The sequence below is a fragment of the Microchirus variegatus genome (assembly GCF_963457635.1).
Source record: "Microchirus variegatus genome assembly, chromosome: 17".
Taxonomy (NCBI): Eukaryota; Metazoa; Chordata; class Actinopteri; order Pleuronectiformes; family Soleidae; genus Microchirus; species Microchirus variegatus.
The window spans coordinates 11,867,631-11,894,798 of record NC_139818.1 but is presented as its reverse complement, the minus strand read 5'-3'; the positions used below and the strand labels follow the sequence as shown (position 1 = coordinate 11,894,798).

Sequence of the window (27,168 nt, the reverse complement as noted above, 5' to 3'; positions counted from 1 at the left end):
TATATTTCATATCATAGGGGAAACCCTATAAAGGGTTTTTCTTGGTGGAACCCTCCAAAAGGGTTCCAGGTGAAACCTTTATAAAGTTCTACCTGGAGCCAAAAAGGGTTCTCCTATGAGGACAAGCCGAAGAACCTTACATGGTTCTACTTAGCATTTTTATTTCTAAGAGTATACATTTGCACTGTCATCTCTCGGTTTATATATCATATCATAGGGGAAACAATTTGCCGTTACACTGCTAAAATCCAGGGACATTTAGTTCAGCAGATGTCGTTGCAAGTGCATTTTTTTTAAAGGTTAAAATGGAGGCAATGAGCCCTTCTTCATCATTTAAATGTTTTAAGCCTTACATAAAAAAAAAACCTGCTTAATATCCATGTGCCCCAAACATGTGAACCTTTGTGATGTGAAGCATGAAGACACCGTTTCACTCAGTCAGACACTAATGACAAAATGAACCTCATCTATTTTTTACTGAAGACAGATTGTTGGTCTAAAGTGTTTAATGTGGCCTCTGCCGTCACCCACACACACACATGAATGCGCTGATGATGATGTGGCATACTTTTGTATAATATTTTTGTATTGTTGACGTTGAAATGCAGCTTCAGTGTTGTTTGAATGTGGTTATTTGGCAACAGAAGATTAAACAATTATTTTCTCTGTGATTCATTTATTACATAATATACAGTGATAGATCAACATATGAGTAAGCCAAACAACAAAGAGGAAGCTTTCAACAAAGTTAATGTTGGATAAAAAAGAGTGACAGAGTGAATTCTGTACCTGAAGTGGGGTTTTCACTGTGTGAATGAAACCTTTGAACAAATGAAAGCTGCACTGCATCATCTCTACCTCATGATTAATGAAAGGATAATCTACTTTGGGTCTACTCGCCTTCACACAGTGCTCAGTGTCATTACATAGAGATTATGTAACTAATTATGTCCTAATTGTGAAGGAAAGATTTGTAGAAACAGAAGCAGCTGGGGATCTTAAATGACCTGTATTCTTCTACATTTTTTGACAAGATCCAGAATTAAACAAGAATAAATTATTTTAACTCTAATGACATGCAGTTTCCTCAATCTGTGATAGCAAAAGAAACCAACGAAACACACGTTCCCATTTTGTAGAAAACATTTGGCAGGCACTACAGTATTTTCTGAAAAACAATCCCATAATAATCCACCTGCAGTTACCAAGAAGAAAAGAAAGAGAGAAAACACTTCAAACATTCATGCTGCTCCTTGCTCTGTGCTACGTGAGGAGAGGTATATGGAAGTCTGTGTTGTCAAACAGGAGAGGCCGTTTGACTGGAGCAGGATCCTTTTCAGCTTTGTGCAGGAGTTTAAACAGTCCTGTTCCAATATTCATTGGGATCCCCATGATGATGCACTCAGACACACCTGGAAAAACAAACATGCACAGAAGGCTCAGTAAGACCTCACGATGACATGGAGAGTAAAAGGCTCATTTTATGAAAGAGAGGAAATCGTTTTTTTTTGTTTTTTTTTACCACAAACGGAGTCCTTTTGTCCAAAGTAGGCGGCGTCAAAGAGATGGTCGGCTGTTTTCTCAAAGGAGGCCAGCATGAGCACACTCTCCTTCATTTTGGCTAAACCAAACCTGGTGATTCCCAGTATCTCCCCCTTTATGGCGAGAAGACAGTTTAACATCTCTGAATACACAAACATAAGGTGCGTTTCCTCCGCAGGAATTAGTGCCAGACACTACGAACTTTCCCAGAAAGTATGTGTATTTCCATCGCAGAAAATAGGAAGTAAATGGAAGTAGTTTCTTGGCCACAAAATGGCCCTGCTCAGAGTAGTACAGTGACCTTGCTTTGTTAATAAAGTTTGTCTCTTTACAGCAGCACAACTTCAACACCTCCTTCATGTTTACTGTTTCAATCGTTTTATTCTGTGCTTTTGTTTCCTGTAAGTCACTTGGCTGTGGTAGCCTGACGTTTTTATTTGACCCACTATGGACTGTACATTAAAAATGGACAGTGTCTTACCATTTCCTCAGTAAAATCAATCAAATATTTGAATGTAATGCACCAGGTACTATAATGGAAAATAAAAATAGAGTCGAGTCCAGCCAAGTGTTGCTAGAACTGTATAGTGGAAGTCTATAGGAAAAGAGCCTATGGCTACTTCCCACTTGATTTATGTCAGAAACCTTTTTCCTGAGTTCATGGTCCCTAGTTTCAGCTGAACACAGGGTCTCTGCAGGTTTCAACAAGCCAAATTTAAGACTTTAAGACTTTTTTAAGACCACAATGAATACAATTTAAGACCCATTTCAAATCCATACTGGCAAAAAAGTACAAAAGACATGGAGGAAAATTGGAGCCACCAATGGTTGAACTTGCAATTCCACTTCGCTGTGGGCTTTTGTTAAGTTTTCTCCGCTGAGTAACGTTGATAGATTTTTAAGACCTTTTGAAATTGTATTTAAGACCTTTTATGAGATTTTAGGAGAATTTAAGACATTTTAAGGCCTTAAATTTTGAATTATTGGATTTAAGACTTTTTAAGACCCCGCGGATACCCTGTGAACATTATGTAAATTTTGTAAATAATGTCCCCATTTAAAAGAAAATGGACAGTTCAGCACAGAGACATTAGTGAACAGCAGTGTGACTGATAGCTGCTATAGTTCAACAGGAACCTGGTTGCAGGTAACGCCTCTGAACTTCTAGTCGGAGAACCTCAAACACGGCACCAGACAAATCGTGTTTCTGGAGGCTTCATGCAATGAAAAAGTGCCTGACTATTCCCTACAATGTCGATCATTTCTTACCTTGTAAGACATGAGATCTCCGAGAAGCATGACGTGTCGTCGGTCAATGCTCATTCCGTGATTCACCATGGTGTACTGAATCTCATTGATGATTGTGGAGCGAGCAGCCTCAATACCCAAGGTCTTCTCAACCTGGGAAAACACAAAAGCTTTTTTGAGAAGCAGCACTAATGAATTAATGAATGGAAAAAAAATAATTAACAAAACGTTGACCTGGATAAGCAGAAGATAGATGGAGGGACCTCAATTTGTAGTTAGGTTGACGAAACACCAGACAATTGTGGAAAAGGATGATCAATGTTCACTAAACTTTAAAATTACAACATCCTTAAAGTGACCACTACGGACAAGAGTTCAAGTTTTTTGACATTTCTTGCTATTGCTAATAAAGAGCAAAGAAACACAAAAATATTAACGTTAAAAAGCTAAAAAAAATAAAACAACAGTGCTCAAATTGATTAATTGAATATTAGGGTGGTTGGTGATTAATTTGGCAACTGATTAATCATTGCAGGTCTTTAATGACATAATGAGAAGTGTAAATAAAAAACAGACAACACATCATTGAATGAAACATATGCCACTGAATAAACCTATAGGGAGTGACCTTGCCTTATTAATCTGTTTAGGCTTTAGAAGATCCATACAGAGCGAGTAAATCAGCAGAACACAAACTGCCTCAGGCATCATCGCCTTCATCTCTTTGACATAAAGGCTGCAGGGCTATTATTCAAGCTATACTGCCTTGAAATCCCTCTTGACATCTACCTCGAATGTATTGTTTGAAGTGGTCCTGCTTCCATTCACTCCGTGTGTTGCCATGACAGCTCTCAGGTTGTCTCCCTCCACGAGGAGTTTATACTTGTTCTTTCCGCTCTGTTCGTCGATGTGAATGACAGCTCGAGAAACCTCTGGTATTCCCTGAACCACCACCTGCCGAGAGCGAAAAAAGACAGTAGATTATCTCATAAAACCATTGCTCAGTTCAATTACATCCCATTTAAAGCAACTTACAACACGTTAATAGTGTCAGTACTTACAATTTTATTTAATTTCACACTAAATCTTAGCGGTAAACATGAATCAAAGCATGTCCTCGGAGGATTGCTGGGGGGGATTTAAGGAGCTTTGTGCCACAATAAGATAGATTATTTTTGTCATCTTTCATATATTTTTGAATCTGGCTCTTTTGGCAAAGGATTTTGTCACAACAACAATAATAATAAACAAATAATAACTTATTAGTCAGTAAAGGCAAGGCAAGTTTATTCGTATAGCACCTTACATGCTGTTCTTGTTCTTCACACTCCATCAGGACTAAATCAAGGCACCGACACAAGTTGATATTACTTGATTTTCTTACTGTTTTTTAATTGAAAATAGTTATTCACTTTACTTTTACATATGTTAAATTAAAGCCGCCACATGTGTAAGCTCTCAAATGCTTTTTGAACTGTGTTCCTATCTGGTACAGAGGCTGAGAAATCAATCATTTAGTAGGCATTGAACCTCAGGAGGCATTTTTTCCAGGCGTTTCAGGCCTTAATGGGTTAAAACGTTCTAATTCATCCATTCATAAAAAAAGTTTAAATTTTAAAAAACAAATCCAGCTATGCACGAAATACATATAAATTTGGTGTTGCACAGTCAGTGCGGCTAAGGCATTCACAAATGCTTCACATTTCTTATCTAATATGGAACCAAGAAGCAGAAAACAACTTCTGAGGAGAGACTTAATTTATGGTCTCTCTTCAATAAATCATGTGCAGAGTGGAAATTAAAGGTTTTCCCCTTATATCTTATAAAGTATAAAACAAAGATATTTACCTTAGGAAGCTCCTCTTTTAATGACTGCAGCACATAATACATGGAGCTTTTGTTGTTTTCTCTCGGGGACACACACACCACTGCCTCCCCATGCACTGCAATGTCTCCTGGTTTCACTCGCAGCTTGGACATGCAGATAGAGTACCGCACCGTCTCTGCATTCACCTGAGAAAGAAAGAAAGCAAATAAACCAAAGGCAAAGCTCCTGTTGTGATTCTTAGCACGCAACACATCATTTACAGACAATAAATGTCAGGTCGCACAGCTGTTGATGAAACAACAGAACAAAAACGTGACATATTGCATTGTGTAGAAATTACAACAAAGGTTTCAAGAGTTTTTGACTGGCAGGTTATTTCAACTCCAAAGTGATGGCGATGAGGAATATTTTAGTTTAGTCGGAACTAAATGCTTTGCGGAGGCATTTGTAACCATGGCATCAAAATAAATCACTGTCCAGCTGTGTGCATGTTTCAATCTTGCCTCCACAGGAAGTTTTCTTTCATCATCTGGCATTTATTTGTGATGATTCTCAGGCCAGCTCTTTAAAGAATAATCCTAACCTGCTTTTTATGCTTTCTTGATTAAGGGTGACGGTAAGCCGAGTGCTGTCAAGGGAAACAAACTCGGCCCCAAAGCATCTAAAAACAACAACAACAACAACACCACAATGCACGGACTGTTCTTTTATGGACAACAACAAAATGTCAAATAAAGCCTGAGAGGTTTAATTATCCTGAACAGAGAGCCAAGGGAGCCATTTCCCTATTCTTTGTTCCATACCAAACCAAGGTAGCCAAGTTGATATTGAACATACTCATGACGATAAAGCAAAGACGCAACTTTTTCAAGTGACATGGTCGAGGCCAGATCTAACCAATCATCAATACATAACCATCTGAAGGGGTTAAATTCCAAAAAAGAAGTTCAAAAGAAGAACAGAAATAAAAGCAAAACAAATCCTGTGTCATTACTTCCAAATTCCATCTCCTTTTACACTTATCATAGTTTCTAGCATTTTTAAAATTTTAAATTATTTTTAATGTTAAAAATTCCAGGAAAACATGGATGTGTCCAAATGTCTCAGCACTAGAGAGCAAAACACTTTTCACACACACACACACAAAACAAATAAATGTCATAATACCTCCAGTCGCAGCAGCCTAATCCTCTCCAGTGATAATTTAACCAGGATGAAACAGTCGTCTGGTAGAAAAACCTCTTCGATGTACTCCGAAATCTGTCAACAGCACAAATGTCAGATTTACTGTTCAAGACATCAACAAATAATTACAGTAAAATCGAAAAGTATTGGAATACCTCTCCAAGAAGAGTTTTCTCGATCCTTCCCTTCACGAGTCGAGCAAAGTCGGCGTCGTCTTCCACGTCCAAATGTGCCGTGATAATAGGTGTGCTGAGTGGTGAGTAAAACACATGCATTTATTACTGTGAGACAAATACAATCACTAATATTCATAACTTGTATGCGGTAAAAACCCAAAGGTATTATATTACATAGGATATGGGTGCATTGTGTATTTGTACTTGCATTTAACTTGCTGCATTGTGACCAAGAATATTTCAGTGACAGTGACCTTGAGCGACAGTGTCCATTTATTCAGTGAGAGTAACAGTCTATAATAAATAAGGTATAATAAACTGTTGTGAAAGCACTTTAGTTCTCTGTGAGCTGTAAGGCTAAAATCAGGTAAATGTATGAGGGGGAAAAAAAGAAGTCATGAGATTTATTACGATTTGACAAAGGGACCAAAAGAAAAAACACTTAGTGATACCTAATGTTCTTGGAGGCGTTGATAATCTCCTTGATGCGAGGCACTCCCAACGTGATATTCATGGACGCGACTCCAGCAAAGTGGAAGGTTTTTAGGGTCATCTGAGTACCAGGCTCTCCAATACTCTGGGCACACAAGGCACCCACTGCTGAGCCTGGCTCCATCTGTGCTCTGCATGAGGAAAACATTTGATGAGAAACAGGCTCGCTGAGGTTTTTTATAAGACAAAATGCTTGAGGCCGCATAGTAAACTGGTGGTTCGCAATGTTCCTGGAGTTTGCATGTCCTCCTTATACTTGTCTTATAAAACATTGATAAGTGAATACTATTTATAACTATTAGTAATATATTAAAGAGCTACAAGACTCAAACCTATTTTTATAAATGATTGCACTGAAAATAAAAATAATTTTCCATGACAGCCTAAATTATTTATTACCACAAGGTGGCAGCAGCAGCAGCAAACATTTGTTTAGTGAACTGCATGTCTATTTGGAGAGACGACATTTATGAGAGAAATATTCTTATTCCCGAGTTAAGAAGACCTTCAAGATGCATTCAGGTACAACTTCGTCCAAAGCTATGCAGATTGGGGTTGCCCAGCCTTTAGCATGATGTCACATGGGACTGGTGAATAAACAGTAGAACATTAAGGTAAACATGAAACTCTGAAAACATTATAGGCCACAACAGATTTACATTTTTCAAGCAAATCTCTTGATGAAATGACTTGAGATTTTTGTGATTAGACTTGGTTTTCGTGAGGAGTGACCATTAGTAATGAACACATTTTTAGGTTGAACAGTTTGGAAAATAAGACAGTGGCAAGATAGAGATTGTTTGGTCATGTGCGGAGGAAGGGTAGTGATTATATTGGAAAAAGAATGTGGAATATGCAGCTGCCGGGCAGGAGGCAAAGAGGGAAAACCACAGAATAAATGTCGTGAAGTTGTTGTGAAGACATTGGTGTGACAGACAAGCACAAAAGGAATAGGGCAAGCTGGAGAAAGATGATCTGCTGTGTTGATCCCTGAAGAGAGAATCCAAGTAGAAGAAGATAAAACAAATATCTTCCCTTAACCCCACCCCAAAAAGCTTTAAAAAAAAAGGGTTTCAATGATGAATATCTAAAGAAAAGGTTCCAGTTGATAATCCTTTTACCTCATGTACTTGTCTCGGCAGGTTTGAAGGAACTTCTCCAGCTGAGTAGGAGTAATGCGGTCCAGCTGATAGAGAACCTTTGGCTGTAAAACACAAGAGAGAGAGAGAGAAAGAGAGAGATGTTTAAGTTTCAGATTTAGCAGAGCTTCAATTTATTTCTGATTTTGGGACATCATTTGTTGTGGTTTACCTCGCTGGTGCCATTGTCGTTGATGCCATACTTGTCTCTGGTCTTCTTTATCCTTTCTGAGATGCTTTTAATGAACTTTCTTATCTCCTACAATTGAGGGGACACATTAAATAAGCAAAGGCTCTTTCACAGCTTAAAAACATAACAACAAACAATGAAATGTGACCAAACAATGCAGTTTGAAACATGACACGCTGTCATGCAGTTGTTAGAAACCACCATATAGTTGCCACCGAGCAATAACCTTTTTAACATTTAGCGGTCAGAGCAAGGCTCTAAGCACACTGATGAAGGCTGTTTTATGGTAAAAGACAAATATAGATTATTTAATCAATGATTAAGCTGTTCCACATCTGCTGACACAGCATTCTCCACTTGGTTAAAGCACAATCCAACATGCTCAGTCACTATACCTGCAGGTACTTCTCTGAGCCTGTTTCAGTTAACTCCTTCACAAGAGGGGGGGGGGGGGGGTTCACATACATTAGTGCCAGCATTCTGACTGGCATTGAGTTAAATAAACAGCAGTATTTGCATGTCCTCTGATAATTACTTACAAGACAGCTGTTTCCTTAAAGGAAGCAGATTACAGTATCATTTTAATTGCATATCTCATTAGCAGTCAAAATGAATGCCAATGAAGAAACTTAAAAAGGCATGTGATAGAGCTGTACATCCATGAATGTTCTATCTACACAAAATCGCACAACACAAACTGATCAGTTTACTGCGTTTTCTTCCCTTGAATATGCCACATCTGCACCACCTCAACCATAAAATGCGCTTTTATCTCTTAACATGGATGTTAAGACAACATCACCTGTTCGCTTTTAACACAGCACATTGGATCACACAGTTTGTTTGACAAATTCCTGATATATATAAAACATTTTGCCAATTAATCTGACACAAATATTTCATAGCAAACTTTAAAGGATTCATTTGTCCTATTTTCTGACAAAATTCCAGAAGCAATAAGGAACTGATACTTTTTTTTTTACAAACAAGGCCTGTGAAGCCCCAGCTGTGCCACACAGACCCAGTAAACTATTAAATACACATCCAGGCTGAGATGTGACTTTCTTTGGCGAACATGCCAGGGGTATTGTATTTTAAATATAATCCTCAAGCTTTAACAGGAGCAAGTCTGGGTGTCTTTTGCACACACCAATACATTTTCTGTGAAGATGCACACTTGATGCACGCACAAACAAGAATCCTGATGTAATCCGTTGTGACTTATGTCTGTTTTTCCCGGAGTTTCCGCATCACACCGACATATAATATCTCAGCTTTTTGGATGTGTCTTTTGATACTCTTTGTTTTGACCTACATCCAGGTGAAGCTCCTGAATCAGTTCATGAAGGAGAGGACATTCAGTTTTCACTCACTATTTTTTTTTTAACATGTGCTTTGAGCAGCTGGTGGGGGGGTGGGGTGACACATGATGATAATTATCCGCCAGCTCTGTTTTGATTACTTTTCTTAGTCTCATGAGTTAATTAATTCAGTGAGGCTGGTCATGTTAGCAGGTCCCAGATTTGTGTTGCTTAGTAACGAGCTAACATTTAAAAACACCTCTGGTGCTCTTCTGGGCGTTTTTGATGTTCTTTTCATTCATGCCTTTATAGGAATGGCTTTTGTCTTTACATAGGATTTGTTGACAGTTGTAGAAATCTCCAAGAAAGAGATTTTGGTGACTATACAGGGATTTTATTTCAGCAAGGTTCAACATTTCAGCGCACCACACCCAATGTTTCATCAATAAACATCAATAAATAATCATATAAAAATAAATAAATATAGGACTTGGATGAATGGCATTAAGCTATAATGAGGTTACCTCCAAGAAGCTTTCCCTGCAGCACAAGAAGTCAGCTTTCTTCATAACAGCTTCGGAGGTGAGGACCAGCTCGTTCTGACTGAGTGTAGGCTCCTCTGGACATGGGTAGACCGCCTAGGGTGACATCACATTAGCAATAAACGAGAGAGATTTCTTAAAATGTATTTAACTAGAGTTGAATGAATGAATTAAAATGAGTGACATAATTTTTTTTTTTTTTTTTTTTTAAACTGACAGACAACAGATTAAACAAACACTCAGAAGAATGTAATGAGCATTCAACGTCCAAGAAAGTTGAGATACTTCTGCGGGACCACACAAGATAAAAATGAAAGACAATTACAAGTGACAAGTGAAGTAACAAAAGGTTATCTGAGAGCCACACTCGGACAAATATATTGTATACATGTTGAGTGTGTGTGTATGCAGGAAGGAGGGGGCATGTCTGTGTGAATGTGTCACTCAAAAAGAATGAATATATAACTTTGTAATCTATGAATAAGAGGACTAAAGGGAACTACTTTGACTTCACTCACTCGGATGTTGTCCAAAACTCTCTTAAACTCCAGTGGCTCATCCTTTCCCTCCATCACAGCCGGGTCCAGACCATCACCGCCATAAATAAACTGAATGATGTCGCCAGTGGAGCTGCGTACTGTCAGGTCATACTGTGAGCACAAATCCTCCAGGGACTTCACCAGTCGCCTCTGTCCAAATGCAGGCAAAGAAAAAAAATGTTATAGAAAAAGATGTGACAAAATGTGTGGTATTATAAATAAAACAACATATTGCTGCTGTGGTTAAGAGAGACAGTAGCTATGTTAAAATGCGCAAAATGTCTTCATTCCAAAAGGATTTGTTTCCAATTAAAAATAAATGTGGACGTGCTGCTTTCTATTCTATTTCATTACACTGTGCATTAAGTATCAACATCATAATGACAAGTCTGTGAAAGTTCTCAGTCAACTAGGTCATAGTCATAACCTGGACTCAGTCTCCTTGAGTCAACTAAGGACGATCACCATGACAAGTTGAACATAACTCTTTTAGCTTTAAGTAATTTATTATCCGACCGTGGGTTACTCTTTAAACAGTATCTGAGCACTGAGTTGGTTACCTCGGCCTTGGACAATAGGTGATGTGCATGTGATGTGGACGTTTTATTGAAGCATTCACAGAAAACCTTCAAAAGGCTTTTTCCCGAGCAGAGAGTCGGGGACACACAAAGAAGTGCTGTGTGAGCGCAGTGCACACGCACACACACAGAGTCACAGACAAGTTGTAGATGTGCAGCGCTGATCTGTTTTGTTTATTCAAGTACAAATAGGTTTAGATTTCTCCGCTCTGTATTTTACGATTCAACAATTTCTTCACGTGTGTGAAATCTCGAAAAGACAGAACGCAGAACGTGTTCTAGTGATATCTAGCGTTTAGTTACTTTTCCAATGACAGTAGTTGGTAAAACTGTCAAACAATGTCCAATCACAAGACAATGAATGACAGCGCAAGAGACAGCTGGGAATATGACGTCATTGCTTTCCTAAAGTAGCGTATTCACCGCCTACACAAAATCACAAAGCCGATGTTTTGAGATTTTCTCCCACTAGGAGGTCGTTTTCAAAAAATAATATCAAAAATATATTTGTAGATATTCCAACCCATGAATGACATACCATTCTGACATTACCTGCATATATCCAGTCTCTGCAGTCTTCACAGCAGTGTCCACCAAACCCTCTCGACCAGCCATAGTGTGGAAGAAGAACTCTGTCGGGGTCAGGCCTGAATAGAAGCTGTCGGCCACAAAGCCTTTAGCTGCAGGCAGCTGAAAAAGACATTTACCATGGACTCTTTCAATGTTATTCTGAAATATATGATGGAAGAACCTTTAACTTTGGATAATTAGCATATAATGATAACTGATTAACCTCGACCTACCTAGTGACTAACCTTTTTTCCCATTAATTTTGCTTAAGCAAGGCAACTAATGAACTATTAAAAATAATGTCAGGGCACTTCAGACATGATGTATCAGTCTGGGATCTGGATCAACATGCTACATATTAAAAACTAATGGTCAGATACTTCAATAATAAAAAGACATTATTTTTCAGTTAGCCATTGTTTTTCCCAATCAACCATATCTAGAGAATATGTTAACATATATTATGAAAATAAGTGAATGCAGTGGATCTTACTTTTGAGTGCTTCTCAAAATGAGGCAGGGAGCGGTTCTCAAAACCATTAGGTACACGTGAACCACTTATGGCCTGCTGTCCCACACAGGCAATCATCTGAGAGATATTAATGAACGACCCTGTGTGTAAACAGAGGAGACACAAAAGATGAGACATGAATGAATAGTAATTAAAATATAATCACAGTTGACAGGGAAATGTGTTTCCTTGATTTCTTTTTATTTGGAGGACTGTGTTCTTTCACCAAAATAATATATATATATATATATTTTTTTTTTAAATGTATGCGTGAGCTCAGAGAAACTGAGAATAAAATTAATGTTGTGTTGTATTGTACTGTTTTTGAGGAGCTTTGAAGTGAAATGTCATTTAAGTGTTTGTTATTGTGCTTCAGAAAAGGAACATGTGCTTAAATATAATTTATTTATTTGCCAGGCCTGGCGGAGAAGGCAGAGTTAAAAAGTTCAAATCAAGCTGTAAAATAATCAGTAAGGTCTGAAACTGTGGATGAATTAATGCCACTGTAATTTTGGTGTCATAAATTTATGAGGGCTGGGCACTTTTTGTGCATGACACATTAATAAAGAATCAATCCACCAACCAAGCAACAATGTACTTGACATGTCATCCATTCTCAGTTGGAGAGGACCTTTTCAAAAGAAAACCAAAAGGAGGAACATTTAAAAATTAGCAGCTTAATTGAGTATCATAAGCCAGATTTCTCAGTATGAAATTGTTTCATAGGGAAATATTTTGACTGAATAATCACCAACTAATTAAGACAGACCCTTCACTTGAGTTAACAGTTTTTTGGGGGTAGATATATTTCCAATAATCCGGTCACCAAATTATGGATTAATGTATAAAAAAGATAATCATCAACAAAGAAAAAATATTATTTGCAACTGTGAATGAAAACCGTGAGATTGTCTGAGATTATCATGTCACAACCTCAAAATCAATGTGATGTATTTTCAAAACATAAAAAGATATAGGCATAGACCTAGACACCAGGTTTGGAATAGAGGCTTAAGTACTCATTTTTTTCTGTGTCTAACGTAGAAATTGCTAATTTTATAGAAAGTCAGGCAATACATGAATTATATTTGTTGTGAGGCCCTGTGATATTTTGCAACATTTAACAAAGAAAAAAAATATTAATTGGTGATGAAAATAATATTAAATTACAGCCCTAATGACACACACATGCATAGTGCAAATCGGATAAATAACAAAAATAAAACACATTTTTGTTCACAAAAGCCCTTTGAGTCTGAAGCATCAAAAGCTGTGAAATATGTGAGCTTCTAAAGCCGTCTGATATTATTGATTCTGTTTCTGATCTCCACAGTGATGCTGTCCCACCAGCAGAGCAAAACATGACATATAAACAGCCATTATTCCCTGATAGTGAGAGGGAGATTAAGAACCAAAGTTTCCCTCAGAACAATTATCTCGTCTGAGCCTTCTTGAGAGAGGGCACCAGTGTCTTTTTACGTAGTTTATCCAAATTGAAACCAAGAGACTGCTGGTTTGTCAATTTCAGTTCAAATCAGAACTTTTCCTCTTCAGACAGACAGTTTGTTACCTGACAAGCTGATGTGGCGATAATCAGAAAATAATCTGAAATCCATACAACTGTTGTGTTGTACAATTTGTAATTCACGTCAGGCAGAAGTTATGGTTGAGCAGTAAAACACTAAAGAAAGAAAAATCCCCTGCTGTTTCATACAGAGTGACGTTTACCTTTTGAGCCACAAAGAGCCATGATCAGAGGGCTGTTGCTCTTGTCGAGCTCCCTGAGGCAGGCGCTGCCAGCTCGGTCTCTAATAACAGACAGTTCTCTCAAAATGAGAGCCTAATAAAAAAAAACACAAAAAATAAAATCAATTTTTGGTGCTGACATACAAACAGGAAATGACAAATCCAGATAAAAGACAAACAAAAGTAAAGAGCATAAAATTATCCCCCTCCATCAAATGTACTGGCCTGGATTTTAACATGTTTTTGTTGCTGTTCTATTATTCTTCTGTGTCCCAGATTCTTCTATTATTTCCTCGTTTAAAGTGGAAAATGGAACTCCGGTCTGACTGAACATACAAATTCAGTAGTAATTTCACTACCAATTGCGTTATCTGGGCCTGTTTGTCCAAATCTGAGATCATTTTACTTCTACATTTTGTTCACATGTTCATGTCATGTAAGCATACTGACTGTAACGCAGGTGAGAGAGTGAGATGTTACTGCCATGGTGGTTTATTTTTGGTAAGACTTAACACAATAGTCCAAATATTTATTATTAATTTTTTTTAACTATGCCGTTACCCTGAAACTTTAAAAAACAGAATGAGTTCTTAATGGCCAGTAATTGTGTGTATATGTTTTATGAGAGCACGGGATTCAGTGGCAGTGAGACTTTTTAATATACGTGAAAAAGAGTCTGTGGTGTTCTTTCTGCAGCGCTGCTCTTCTCAGCAAATTACAACACGTACCAATAATTGTTATTAGTTTCAAAACCACTGAATTTCTCTCCTCCTGCAGGATAATTTCAATATCACAAATTTGAGCCTCTTTGTAATGTTCGCACACTCGGCAGTAGTGTGATTATTAGTAATTAGGATATAGATATACTATAGAGTGCGGTGCAGTGTAAATGTGGTTGATTAAGTGAGAGGCAGCAGGAGGGATCCAGGGGATGAGTGCGAATTCACCTGGTTACGAATATCTTTCACATATGCATATGAAATCACACGTACCTCCAGGGTCTCTTCTGCCGAGCAACCGGGCTGTTGCTGCAACTTGCCAGTATCTAAGGCCTCGATATATTCATCACACTTCTTGTAACCATCATCCAGCAGGTCCTGCTTGGCCTTCAGCAGACCCTGACCAGGTGTTACATCACCAATGCCAATGGAAAAGCCCCGGTTGGCTGAAAGAAGAGGGTTTAAATAAAATAAATAAATAACCTATGTATCTCTGTACTGTTAACAACCGATCAAGGATTTAAAATTACTACTTTCACACTAAACTGCTAAAGACGAGCACTGAGCTGAGGCTAAATAGTATTTATATAGCACTTCAAACCTTGATGAGCACTCAAAGCTGCTTTACAGCTACAGTTGTGTCATTCACTCACTCATTAATACAGTTCATCTATGGGTGCAGTGCTTTTCTGATCACACGTCTTTCATACCCATTCACAGGCCATTATGAGCAACTTTGGGTTGCGTGCCTTGCCCAGGGACAACTGGCATGTAGATTAGTGGAGATGGGAATTAAACCCATTTTTTTTATATTTTACTGCCCAAAAAACTACTATTAACCTAAAACTAACATTTTCACCCCTAAATTGATCTACAATAACTACCCAGAATTATTTCTTCAAAGATTTTCATAACTTGTCAATTTAAAGAGCATAATATGCAGTTTAGGTCCTGAGAACCACATACACAGATACACCGGTGCGAGTCTAGCCAGGCGGGACATGGCGTTGGCAGCCTCCAGCTGTCCCCAGTCTCTCAGCAGGATGTAGAAGATGTTGTTTTTGGAGCCAGATCCCAAGGTGCCCTTGTCCAAGCTGCCGCACATCAGCTCACTGTTGTGGATCACCACAACTGGCGAGAGAACAAGGGAATATAAGAAGGATTGATGCCATTTCAGCCCATAATAAAACACACCATCGAGATGAACTGAAATTATTGCCTCAAGGTTGGAGGACTCAAGAGACCAGAAAATAACTTAACACCGTTTTCAGTGTCATAAAATATTTCGATATCTGTGCTTCATGGACATTTCTACTGAAGAAACTCACATGAGTCGTTGTGACAGAGATCCTCCCCCTTGCCAGAATACTGTTTGCCCTTGGTCCGCAGGTTGGCCATGACTGGACATTCTTTACTTGGCTTCAGAATAAGGCTGAAGATCTGCTTGCCCGTCCACAGAGCCATGGGCTGATGAACACACAGATAAATAGGGCTGGGTTTAAAAAAATATATTTTTCTGATGGATGCAGACATTTATACTACATTTACACTAGCACAGGTATTTTTAAAAACGTCGACTTTCCCCTTCGTTTACACACAATTCTTTCTAAAAACTCTGGCAAAAGTGGAGATTTAGGAAGACTCACTTATTGCGTTTGCATGTAAACTGAGAAAAACGGAGAAAAACAGAGTTTTAGGCAATCTACGTTCCAAAAGTGCGACCTTATTACATTTGGTTATGATCATGGAAGCATTCATTATGTCATCTATAGTGTAGCAGCCGAAATGCCTCCACTCACTGCTTTTAGGGATGCAACGGTACAGTTTTCCCACGGTTCTGTATGCATCACGGTTTTTGGGCCACGGTAACGGTACGGTTTTGATATCTTAATATAAAACTACTCAGACTAACAAAGGCAATATTGCATTTTTAAAATTTTATAAATCACACCACAAACTTTATTTAAACAATAGTGCACTATCAGATCAAATTAAACAGCAAACATAAATCCACACAAATTAAACATAAAGTTTAGAGCTATCCAACACAAATAAACACAATTTCAACCCACTCACGGAAACTACAACTACACCATGCTGCGCCATGTGAAAGAGACGGTGATGATGTAAATGAGAGGCTGCTCAGAGTCGCACTGTAGGTGAACTTCAGCATCATGATGCGAGGAAGACATTTTACCTGGAGCGAATCATGTCTGTCAAATATCCAACTTAAAACTAACTTCACTGCTGTGCATAGCCGATGCTTGCAACGTAATGCTTGCATGCACACCGTTTGTTGACAGACTTGTTGACTTTTCTCATTCTCATCGTAGTTTGCGCTGAATCCAAAATAATCCCACACTTAAAGGGACTTAGATCCTGAGTGGATCTCGTCGCACGGCTATGCAAAGTTTTGATATCGTTTTGTGATGAACGAACCGAAATACCTTGGTTTGCCGTTGTGTATTGAACCAAACGGTTTCGGTATAATACCGAATAACGTTGCATCCCTAGTATAGATGCAGGCCAAGTTACACTTGTTAATTACTATAAATGTCTAATATGTTTCTAGGCTGGATATTTTGAACTTAAATGGGTCAGTATCACCACTGTATTTCCACTAGAGTTGCACTGTGTAATCATATTGAATAAAGCGTGTATTCATGTACATTTTTTATGTCAACATTAATATTTCCAATGGTGCACCAGGATGGAGATCCAAATTTTATACAATTTGCAACATTAGTTCAGTGAAAATGTCTGAATTGAAATAGTTCAGGCAATCAGCTGTGTTACGCATCCCTACAGACAAATATGAGTGGCATGTTAGTTATTCAACCCAGCTAGACAGTGCAGTGGAGTACCTTCATTATGGCCGGGCGCGGGAGAGAGACTCTGACTTTTTCATCTTGTCCCACCAGGATTGATGCCACTATCTGACAAGTCTTTGCTCTGTCAAAGAAGGTGTCCTTCAGAGTTAAGAGGTAGGCCCCTGTGAGGAGACAAATGTGGTACAAAATTGTAATGGATATAATCATTTTTAAAGAACACTTGCTCACCCATCAGGAACAAAGAAAGGCGAAACAATGCTGGTCTATATTAAAATATTTTAAGATGAATAGTCATTCATGTACTTCATGATGTTGTGAGATCACTCTTCTCCATATTTCACATCATGTAAGTTTTTCCAGGTATACAAGTCCACTGGAAATTAGCTTTTGTGTTCCATCACTTATAAACTGTTCTCAAAAAGGAACAAAACACAACAGGTGTCTCGCAGAAGTGTGCCAACGTTTGACTCCATTATGACACTCACCGGTTAGAAAGTCCTGAATAGCAGCAATCAGAGGTTCCCCATTTCTTGGCGTAACAAGATTTGCTTTTGTCTGAAAGAAAAGATAATATTTTGTGTCAAGCTGGAGTCAATACTCTCTCAGCAATTCTGCTCCTGATGGGAGCTTTTCATTGCTATACCTCCACAACCACAGGTACACAGATATAATATGTATAACATGATGTGAGCATTCATACCCCCATCAGGACGAGGGCCTCAGCTTTAGCTTCCTCAGTCTGAGGTAGATGGAGGTTCATTTCATCTCCATCAAAGTCAGCGTTGTAGGGCGTGCATACACACTCATTGAACCTAAAAGTCCTGTGAGGTTTTACCCTGGCCTGTGATTTGCGAAGAGTGAAAATAACAACAAAATGAAGACTCAGTATAAGATCAGGATGAACATTAAAGATGCAGTTTGTATAATATTTGTTACATTCAAACACTTGAATTCACACAATACTGATGTGTGTCTGCAGTGACACCCTTTACCTCACAGCTGAGTGGGCAAAGCAGAAGAAGCACACAGTGCAAGTAAAGCAACACAGCTTTAAACAGCAGAATTATGGCTAAAAGCACCAAGAGGTGCCCATTAGAGGTTTCAGAAGTGGATTGTTCTGCTAAAAATGTACCTGCATAATCAGTAGATCAGAGTTCATGATCATATCTTAATCACAATTATTGCTTCTCGGGAACATTGTATAAAATCCATGCTCAACCAACAGCAATTAAGCAGTGCCTGGGCAACTACCTAATTAGGTGCCTGCACATTTAATTACAGTTGTGGCTGTATCATTCAACAAGCAGCTCCAATTATGTTTCCTGGGTGCAGCCTGGACAACTAATGTGAGACAGATATACAACACATAACTTAGCTGTGTTTGTGTGTGTGCGTGTTTGACAGAGGGAGACGGAGAGAGAGAAAACTAGGTCTTACACAAAAGGGTCTGAGAGACCCAAGACTGATTTGATAATTCCTCAGAAATCCACAGGAGGCGATAGCTGACCTCCACCAAGGGGGTATATGTTTTCATAAAATTTTACACGCTATCACTATTTTTAATCGCTATTTTGTGGGGGGCTGAGCTGCCTTGGCGGAGGTCTGCGCTCCCCGAGTGCTTTTCTAGTTAAAAATGTATAGTTTTTTTGTTTTTGTTTTGTTCTGGAGCAGATGAGTTTAAGTGCAAACATGTATCTGTGACTAATCAGTGTTCAAATGGATCCCTTTAGAGAGACTGTAAAAAAAAAACAAAGAACATTTTCTTTAAATGTTTTTACATCCTTCCTGCAGATAAAAAAGTGACTTATGAACTGAAAATGGAATGTGCATGGCTTATTTATTCACAACAGTGAAACAGGGAGGTAAAAAAAAGAAAAACTTACGATATGGGCCATGATGCTGAGTTTATGCAAAGAGGGTTGTCGATTGAAGAGAACGATGTCTCCGTCAATTAAGTGCCTTTCAACCACATCACCAAATCTCAGCTCTTGAGCAATCTTCTCACGATTTCCATATTTCAAGAACCTGACGGACAATTAGAGTCATCATAAACTGTGAACCACATTTAATTTCAATCAAAAGCCGCCAGACTTACCTTTTCATCTGTGTGTGACGATTCTGAATAAAATTGGCTCCGGGGTGAACATCAGGACCGTTGCGAACAAGTTTCCTCATTAGTTCCAGATTAGCTTTGTTCACCTTTAACCAAATTAACCAATTAAGTTATGTCATGCAGCTTGTTGTGTGTGTGTTGTTGCCATGGAGCAGAGCTTACCTTCTCTGGATATGTCAGGATTTTTGCCACATGTACTGGGACAGCCACTTCGTCGATCCTCAGATTTGGGTCAGGAGAAATAACCGTTCTGCCAGAGAAGTCCACTCTTTTACCTGAGAGGTTTCCTCTGAACCGACCTGAGTTAACAAAGAAAATCAATCAGAATGTCTGCCATTCAGAATGTACATGTTCACACTGAATAGCAAAATCTCAGTTCAGTATGTTTTAAATCTACATAGTTATTTATGTCAAGTGTCAACATCACAGGTAAAATGTTACTAAAATGATTATGGGTAAAAATAAGATATCTATGGTTTTATATTAAAACCTGACCTTGCTTCCCCTTGAGTCTCTGCACGAATCCTCTGGTCCATTTCTTAGGTGCCATGTTGAGTGGGATGCCAGAAAGCTCGCTGTTGATGTAAAGAGCACACTGCAGCTGGAGGAAGTCCCAGTCCTCCATGATCATCTGAGTCTTAGCCCCTGTCATACGATGCTGGATGATAGCACAGTGTGTTAATATGGGCCTTCTAGATGACATTTTACAGTTGAAACTTGTCAGTCATCAACTGACTACCTTGCATTTTTCTTGTCTAAATGTTTTCGAATGACACGCCAAGAAAGTACGCTCAAGCTTTCCAATTAAGCGGTGTTAGGCAAGTAAAATGTGTGTGATGCTGCAGACCTGTGATATAATGACGTGTTCCTTCAAAAGCTTCTGGCCACCTTGCTCAGAACACATCTTAAGTTTTAGCTTAGCTCCTTTTTTTTAAGTTTAAGGTCTTTATTGAGTTCGAAAATACATGCGGAGGAGAAAATCGATGTATTGGCCTTGGATGTCTGACTACACATCTGTGGGTGGCTGTATCTCTATAAGCTAGTGCGTATTGAACCATTATTCCTGTTAACCTTTACATCACAGAAAAACAAGCGGTACGGCGAGCTGAACGGCGAGATGGATCGTGTTGTGGTTTTGTATGTTTAGTACCTGATTACTTGAGTACTTGTTTGTGATACAAATTAGAAAACAATGCTGAGTTCTTCAAAGAAAGACGCTGCTGCCGTATGACCCAGGAAAGCTTACAGGTCAAAGACTGGGGAGGAAATTTTGGTGCATAAGACTCCAGTCCAATTAAACGTATACATGCAGGAGTAATCTCCCTATGAACGGCATTATCCAGGTATGTTAGTCCAACTAAGACTAGCTCGATTTTAGTCAGACTAATGTGTTTACATGATATTAAAAACAAATGATTGCCTTTGTCTAACTAAAATGAAACATGCACGTAAATGAGTGACAGATACCGACCTTTTTGATAACATCGTTGAGGAAGATTATCTCTGTGAGCTTCATGGTGAGGTCGTCCTCATTTGTCCCCGACTTCAGGTCACTGACCACAGAGGGTCGTATGCACAGAGGAGGCACCAGGAGGCGGGTGAGGATGAGATCCGCAGGTTTACCAGTCTCGGGATTCATCAGAAGCAAGGGAATGTCTTCTTGGGGAATCCTTTTGAACATGTTCAGTGCCACGAGAGGGTTCAAGTTTTCCTGGACACAAATAATCATTACAAAAATGAGGGAAATTCTGTGGTTGAGTAACATTTTCCACATAGGGCTTATTTTTTAATTTATTTTATTAACACTGGTAATTTTTAATAGATTTTAATAGCATTAATAATAATATGACTATTATTAAATTCATTAAAATTAAAATGAGCAACAACAATTACAATAATTATTTCCTTCTTATTGCAATAATAAAAACTAGATTGTAATTGCAATAATTATGACAGTTGTGATTATTTCTGCTACCAAACCATTTTTTTTAAAACATTTTATTCAAAATAGCCAGCTTTAATTTAATTTAATTTAATTTAATTTAATTTAATTTAAAAACGTATTTCTAACAATGAGGCTTGAAATATGTAATAACATAATTAAGTAATTAAAGTAAAAAAGAACTACGCTAACCCTACTTTCTTTATTACTTCCTCATTTGCCATGCCACAGCTTGGTGACACTTATAATGTAATGCACAGTGTAAAAGAGTGTTGAAAGCTCACTTGTGCTCTGGTCAGCAGAGGCTCCATCACTTTGTTGTGTTCGATGGCGATATCAAATGACTGCATGAACTCGGACACAAAAGCATCCACCACCTTCTTGGTCGTTTTATACTTCTCGTGGATGATCTTAAGCAGACCACACTTTTTCACTGGTCCTGTAAAAGTGAAAGGGAGACAGTACTCAGCTTTTCCAGTGTTATCAGGACGACTGACACAAGAAGTCAGTGTCGATGTCTTTTCTCACCATTAAAAGCGGAACATTTCAGACAAATCGTCCTTTTGCGACATTTGTCAGAGATCTTCTTCTTCAAACCTCGTTTCTGGAGATAGGTCAGGCTCGGCCGCTTCAAGAAATCAATGAACTGCAGTTTCTCCTCTTTGGTCAACATTATGCTTGAACACGTCTTGCAAATCATCTGGATTCATGACAAAATACATTAGACTGAGAGAAGTGAATCAATTTCTATCATTATAATAAAAAATAAAAAAAATACAGAAATAATAGTCATAACAAGAATTTACTAACTACATTTTATGTAAAACTTGGTTTACACAACACTTTTATTGATTTGCACATTGAGTTAAAGGATAAACAGTTCTCAAAATCATATTATGCCTCTTCAATTGTGATACTCCAGTGACATCTACAGGACAATGTGCAGTATATTTCCACAGCATTTAAGACAGTTAACTTTCTTAAGGAACTCTGAGGAAACAAAGGTTATTGCAAAATGAGTATTAATGAAGACGGATCTCTAGATTGATCACAGTAATCACATGCTTTTCATTATTGATTTTAAAGTATACAGGATACTCTCTGGTTGTTTGATGAGTATTATCGGTAGTATGTGTTATTTCAGAAAACTCTTGCCTGCAAAATTCCTATGATAGCTTTGAAATAGCCAACATGAAAGCATGGCAGCTCCAGATCCAGGTAGCCATAGTGTCCCAAACAATCTGCCAGATTCTTTCCGCAAGTCAGACATGGGCGGTCTTTTTCACTGGTACCCTGCAGGACACACAGCAGATAAAGGAGAATCTTTAAGTTTGAAGGTGGACAAAGGTGACATTTTTATCTCACTAACTCATTGTCTACCACTTTATCCTCCACCTCAGGATCGCAGGAAGCTGAAGCCAATCCCAGCTGACACGGGGCGAAAGGCAGGGCATGTCTCTATGCATGGCCCTGTGATGGACTGGCGATCTGTACATGGTGTGACCCCGGCCCGCCTATCGCCCCATGTCGGATGAGATTGGAAGAGCTCCCCCACGACCCTCATGTGAAGGACAAAGCGGTAGAAAATGGATGGATGGATGGAATTTTGGTACAAAATATGACTGCCTTGTGCGTGTTTAATATACATATGGAAAATGGAAAAGTATTAGGTGATTAGTGGCCAGGAGGTGAATGTCTGTGTCTTACCATTCGGTGGTCCAACACTCCATAGGGCAGTGGAGTGCGTTTTGTGTCTTGGCTGTACAGATTTTTACTGACCACCTGGATGTGAGCCTGCTGACGCATCTGCTCAGGAGACTTCATTCCAAAGCAGATGTGGCTTCTGTTAACAAGACAGCGAAGCGAAAAATCATATCAGGCTTATTTTTGACACAGGGAATTACTGGGCACAGTTTTATTTACATTTTTTAAGGCTGCATCGATTACTTTAATAATCGATTCATCTGTTGATTATTTTCTCAATTAATTGAGTACTTCTTTGGTCTGTAAAATGTTGGAAAATCTTTAAATTTATATTTCCCATTTTGATCAGTGTTTACAAAACTTGGAAATGATGTCTTGATTTGTCCACAAACCACAATAATTCAGTTTTTATAACTTCTTTGTTATATGGAGCATAGAAAACTGAACATATTCACATTTAAGAAGCTCAAAAATCAGAGGACATTTTAATTATTAAAAGTAAAACCTCAAACCAATTATCAAAATAGTTGCCAATTAATTTAGTACTCGTTTAATCGAACAACCATTGTCCGACATTTCTTTAACTTTCAGTTGATATCATCTTGTGTATAATGGTTTATCAGTTCTTAAATCTATTTTTCATAATCCATTAACCAGTTGAAGCTTAGAGATTTCAGGTTTCTTTGCTCTATATAAAAAATACCAAATGCAACATTTTGTGGACAAAACAATAATTTAAGATCATCATTTCGAGGTTTGGGAAACGCTAATTAATATGAATATTGCTTCTTCTATTTCCATGGGTCAGCTAATAATAAGTAACATGCAAACGTGCGGACGTTAAGAACAGTGAGTTACTTTAGTAAAGCTAAAGTATTCTCTTGTGCTCTCTGAAATATTGACGTCGTAAACAACTTGTGAAAAGTAGCCACATTGCAAAGTGAGTTACAGTGGCTAACCAGCGAGCTAACATGTTAGCGCTGCTTCTCACTATGCTATACTTACATTTTCTTGGCCACATCTGTCTCTCTGAACTGTTCTTTCACCATTTTGGCAGCTTTATCTAAACATGCAACACAATAAATAAATAAATCGCTACTGTGTCCTCATTCCTGTCTTAACGTGTGGTAGTGAGCATGCTGTCAGTGTGATTCCCCATGTTGTGGAAATGCTAGCGGTACCCTGTGTTGATTGCATGCGAGTTACGGTAGCGTTGCTTTCAGGGTCCCTCGGTAATTTGTACAGCATAATCCAGTGTGGTTATAAAATTGACACGATGGGGGCATTACGGGGGCTGAGAGGAATTCGTGTTTTTCATCGGGTGTTCTTTCTGCCAGCATCCAGTATGTATAGTCATTACGGATCGCAGCGAACCTGGTGGTGTGTAAATAAAGAACACATGTATATGCAACTTTGAAAAGGTTTGTTGTACGTGTAAAATGTTGCACGTGAATGCATCACTACTCTGCTCAACAAGAGGAAACAAGAGAAATCATAGGCGCATGAGATAGTCACAATAATGTGAGTGCTGACACCTAGTGGTCAAAGTGTTTGATATAAATAAATATGACATGAATAAATAATATAAATTATCAAATACAACATATAAATAATAATAAATTAAATACTATACGAAACTATATTTCTATACTTATGTGTTTTTAATCACATTTGATCATGACAGCAGTGGTGGTGCAGGTAGCTTCAGGTCTTTTACTTGGATTAAATTCACACAGCAACATAATCTCGTAAAAAGGAGTCCAGAATTAATAGTACTGCAAACATCACCAAACATCTGCTTTCCATGTGGTGCATTTGCTGCAGCAACATCACGTCCAACAAATAGCAATTGAATTATATATTTAACAAACCCTATAGTTGTTTGTTAAATAGAAAATAAAAATACAGTTTCAAAGGACACGGTCCAGGAGAACTGTCTCTTTTTTGTTGTCACATCCACGTCCACATCAGTGGTGAAGTCTCTCCTTGTGAGTCATTTTCAGTACATTTGCTGCAATCTATAATCTGACCTCTAGATGGCAGCAAATTAATTTCCAAAAGCTGTGACTACAAAGCAAGGGGAGGTGCACAGAGAAAACAAACATGCTGCCCTACCTGTGTTGTTTGATGCAACAGCATGAAAGCATGTGATGGTGACTGATGACTTCCTGATGAGGATTTCCTTTCTCTCGATCCTTGACTTGATTAATTGTACTGACACATCGCGATCTCAAACAGAGAAAATTGCCCAGCTAAATCAGACTTTTCATTTGTCTAATTCTGCTGCCAGCAGGATCCATACAGAGGCCTCTAATTAAAACTCTTACACTCTATTTAACATGATCTATATGCCTCTCAGGAGGATTGTGGACCATAAGAGCTTGGTCTCTCTAAATCTTTATATCTGGGGACACATAACTCAAGGATATAAAGATGTATCAGTCTGTGCAAATATACATCATCTAAAGAGCATAAGAAATGATCCCGAAAAGCTCTTGAGGGAGCAATGCTAACAATGTGTTTCAGCATGAGAGGCAGCTCACTGGTCTTGTTTTAAAGTGCCTCTTGAGCATCACTGTGTACAAAACTCTATCATACATACACTATGCACTCATAAGCAAACACGTGCATTCACACACACACACACACACACACACACACACACACACACACACACACACACACACACACACACACACACTGCTCCCAGTGGAGGAACTGAGTATGTGAAACTGCTCAGATCGAAGAAATCTACTGCATCTAACTCTGGCCTGTGGATCCAGGGATTTGGTCACATCCCTGTTTGCTTCTATATCAGATTTCATTTGAATCACAGGAAGATGAAGCGTCATCTGCGTTACTCACATGTATAGCTGAGGCCCTTTGGGAATGTAATGGCCAGCTAATGCCCATAGTTTGCACAACAAATATGGAGTTTTTACAATTATAATATTCAACGATTGCTGCATTATGCCAATGGTTTTAATCAATAAATGAATCGTCCAACGTCATCGATAAATGTGACTAAATTTAACATACTGTGAATTTAAGCCATAGAAAATCCCCATACACATCATCCAGTCATTCATCCTTGTTTGGCTTCACGCACACGTCAAAATCTAAAAGGTCTAAAGGCTTTACTCATTCCTGCTTGAGAAACGACTCAATTAATCATTTCTCTGAATTGACTTTTTCAGCCCTGTATAAATATGAGTTAACGACACCACTCAGAGTCGAGAGAAGAGGCTCCCTTTGAACACTCGAGAGCAAACCACCGTGTTTACCCCTCACACTATTTACATGCTAAACATATTTGTTCAGCAATGTGGCCGCCATCTTTGTGTAATTAACATGAGTAATTACTGTGCTTAATTTACAGAGCCACCCAAGGTTCATAATGGGGCTGCAAAACATTGACCCATGACAATTGATTGATCCCTCCCCCCCCTTTAAAACCATGCCCTTGCTAATGACTAAGTAATGAGCAAAGTGGACAGCTAAGGTGGCTAATACAGCTTTAGCTCACCATGTACACACTGGCCGATCCTATATATATATATTCTGCAATGGTGTCAGCTCCTTGCTTAGAGGCCCCGCTTCCTTTTGCACCGTGCACGTCTGTGTGCATGCATGTTGTGCACACTGCTTGGTAATCAGCCACACAGACTCGCCTTTGGTGGCTAGAGACTGATTCAATGTTCCACTGGGTAATTTATGCAGAACTAATTCTCTACAGGAATGGAAGGGCTTGGAGGAAGGCAGAAAGAGAGAGAGAGGGAGGGAGGGAGGGAGGAAGGGAGGGGAAAAATGTGGAGAGGAAGAAATCTGTGGTGAAATAATTATCCCCGGTGTCACTGTAGCAACATTCTGTGAAGTTGATGTCAATAAAATATTGAGCTACACAATCCATTTCAATTTCACCTCAAAAAAAAAGATGCGACAGAGGGTCACACGGCTGCGGGAAGAAGGAGCACAAGTGTGTGTGCGGGGAAGGCATGCATGCCTACACACACTCACACACACACGCACGCACACGTTTCCATTGGAGACACAGCAAGGCGGTGGCCGGCGACGTGTGTTGCTTACTGACTGGCAGAGAAGCACATCATTGCCTGTAGTCATTTAACTTGTCAAAACAGCAGGGCTCTGTGTCTCCTCATATTTGAATTTAGTAGGTTCGAATTACTGGAAATGCAGCGAAAAAAAAGAGGATGAGATGAAAAATCAAATGAGCCGAGCTTCCCCGGAGAGCCATTGGGAGCACGGTATAGA

General features: G+C 38.7%; 1 protein-coding gene across 1 annotated transcript; it reads right to left on the bottom strand.

Moving 5' to 3' along the window:
* Window positions 1-699: 699 nt before the first annotated feature.
* Window positions 700-24,055, bottom strand: polr3a (polymerase (RNA) III (DNA directed) polypeptide A). The gene is made up of 32 exons (XM_083904225.1): window positions 23,902-24,055; window positions 22,900-23,035; window positions 22,348-22,485; window positions 21,721-21,892; window positions 21,477-21,631; window positions 20,722-20,961; window positions 19,746-19,908; window positions 19,413-19,549; window positions 19,233-19,336; window positions 19,021-19,162; window positions 17,838-17,978; window positions 17,623-17,692; window positions 17,171-17,298; window positions 15,635-15,773; window positions 15,273-15,437; window positions 14,580-14,752; window positions 13,570-13,681; window positions 11,824-11,942; window positions 11,313-11,450; window positions 10,162-10,332; window positions 9,626-9,739; window positions 8,196-8,231; window positions 7,783-7,869; window positions 7,593-7,675; window positions 6,432-6,602; window positions 5,959-6,052; window positions 5,786-5,878; window positions 4,639-4,803; window positions 3,580-3,744; window positions 2,812-2,943; window positions 1,523-1,655; window positions 700-1,412 (listed from the first exon to the last, which is right to left on the bottom strand). Exons 1-32 carry the CDS (start codon window positions 23,943-23,945, stop codon window positions 1,264-1,266), a joined length of 4,209 nt encoding a protein of 1,402 aa, XP_083760351.1. The 5' UTR covers window positions 23,946-24,055; the 3' UTR covers window positions 700-1,263.
* Between the last annotated feature and the right edge of the window lie 3,113 nt (window positions 24,056-27,168).

Excerpts from the sequence above, each read along its gene's own strand:
- polr3a (XM_083904225.1), bottom strand. The coding sequence starts at position 23,945 with ATGGTGAAAGAACAGTTCAGAGAGACAGATGTGGCCAAGAAAAT. Across the intron at positions 20,962-21,476 it reads CTCTGCTGACCAGAGCACAA|GAAAACTTGAACCCTCTCGT; the intron begins GTGAGCTTTCAA and ends ATTTGTGTCCAG. Across the intron at positions 7,676-7,782 it reads ACGACAATGGCACCAGCGAG|CCAAAGGTTCTCTATCAGCT; the intron begins GTAAACCACAAC and ends TGTGTTTTACAG.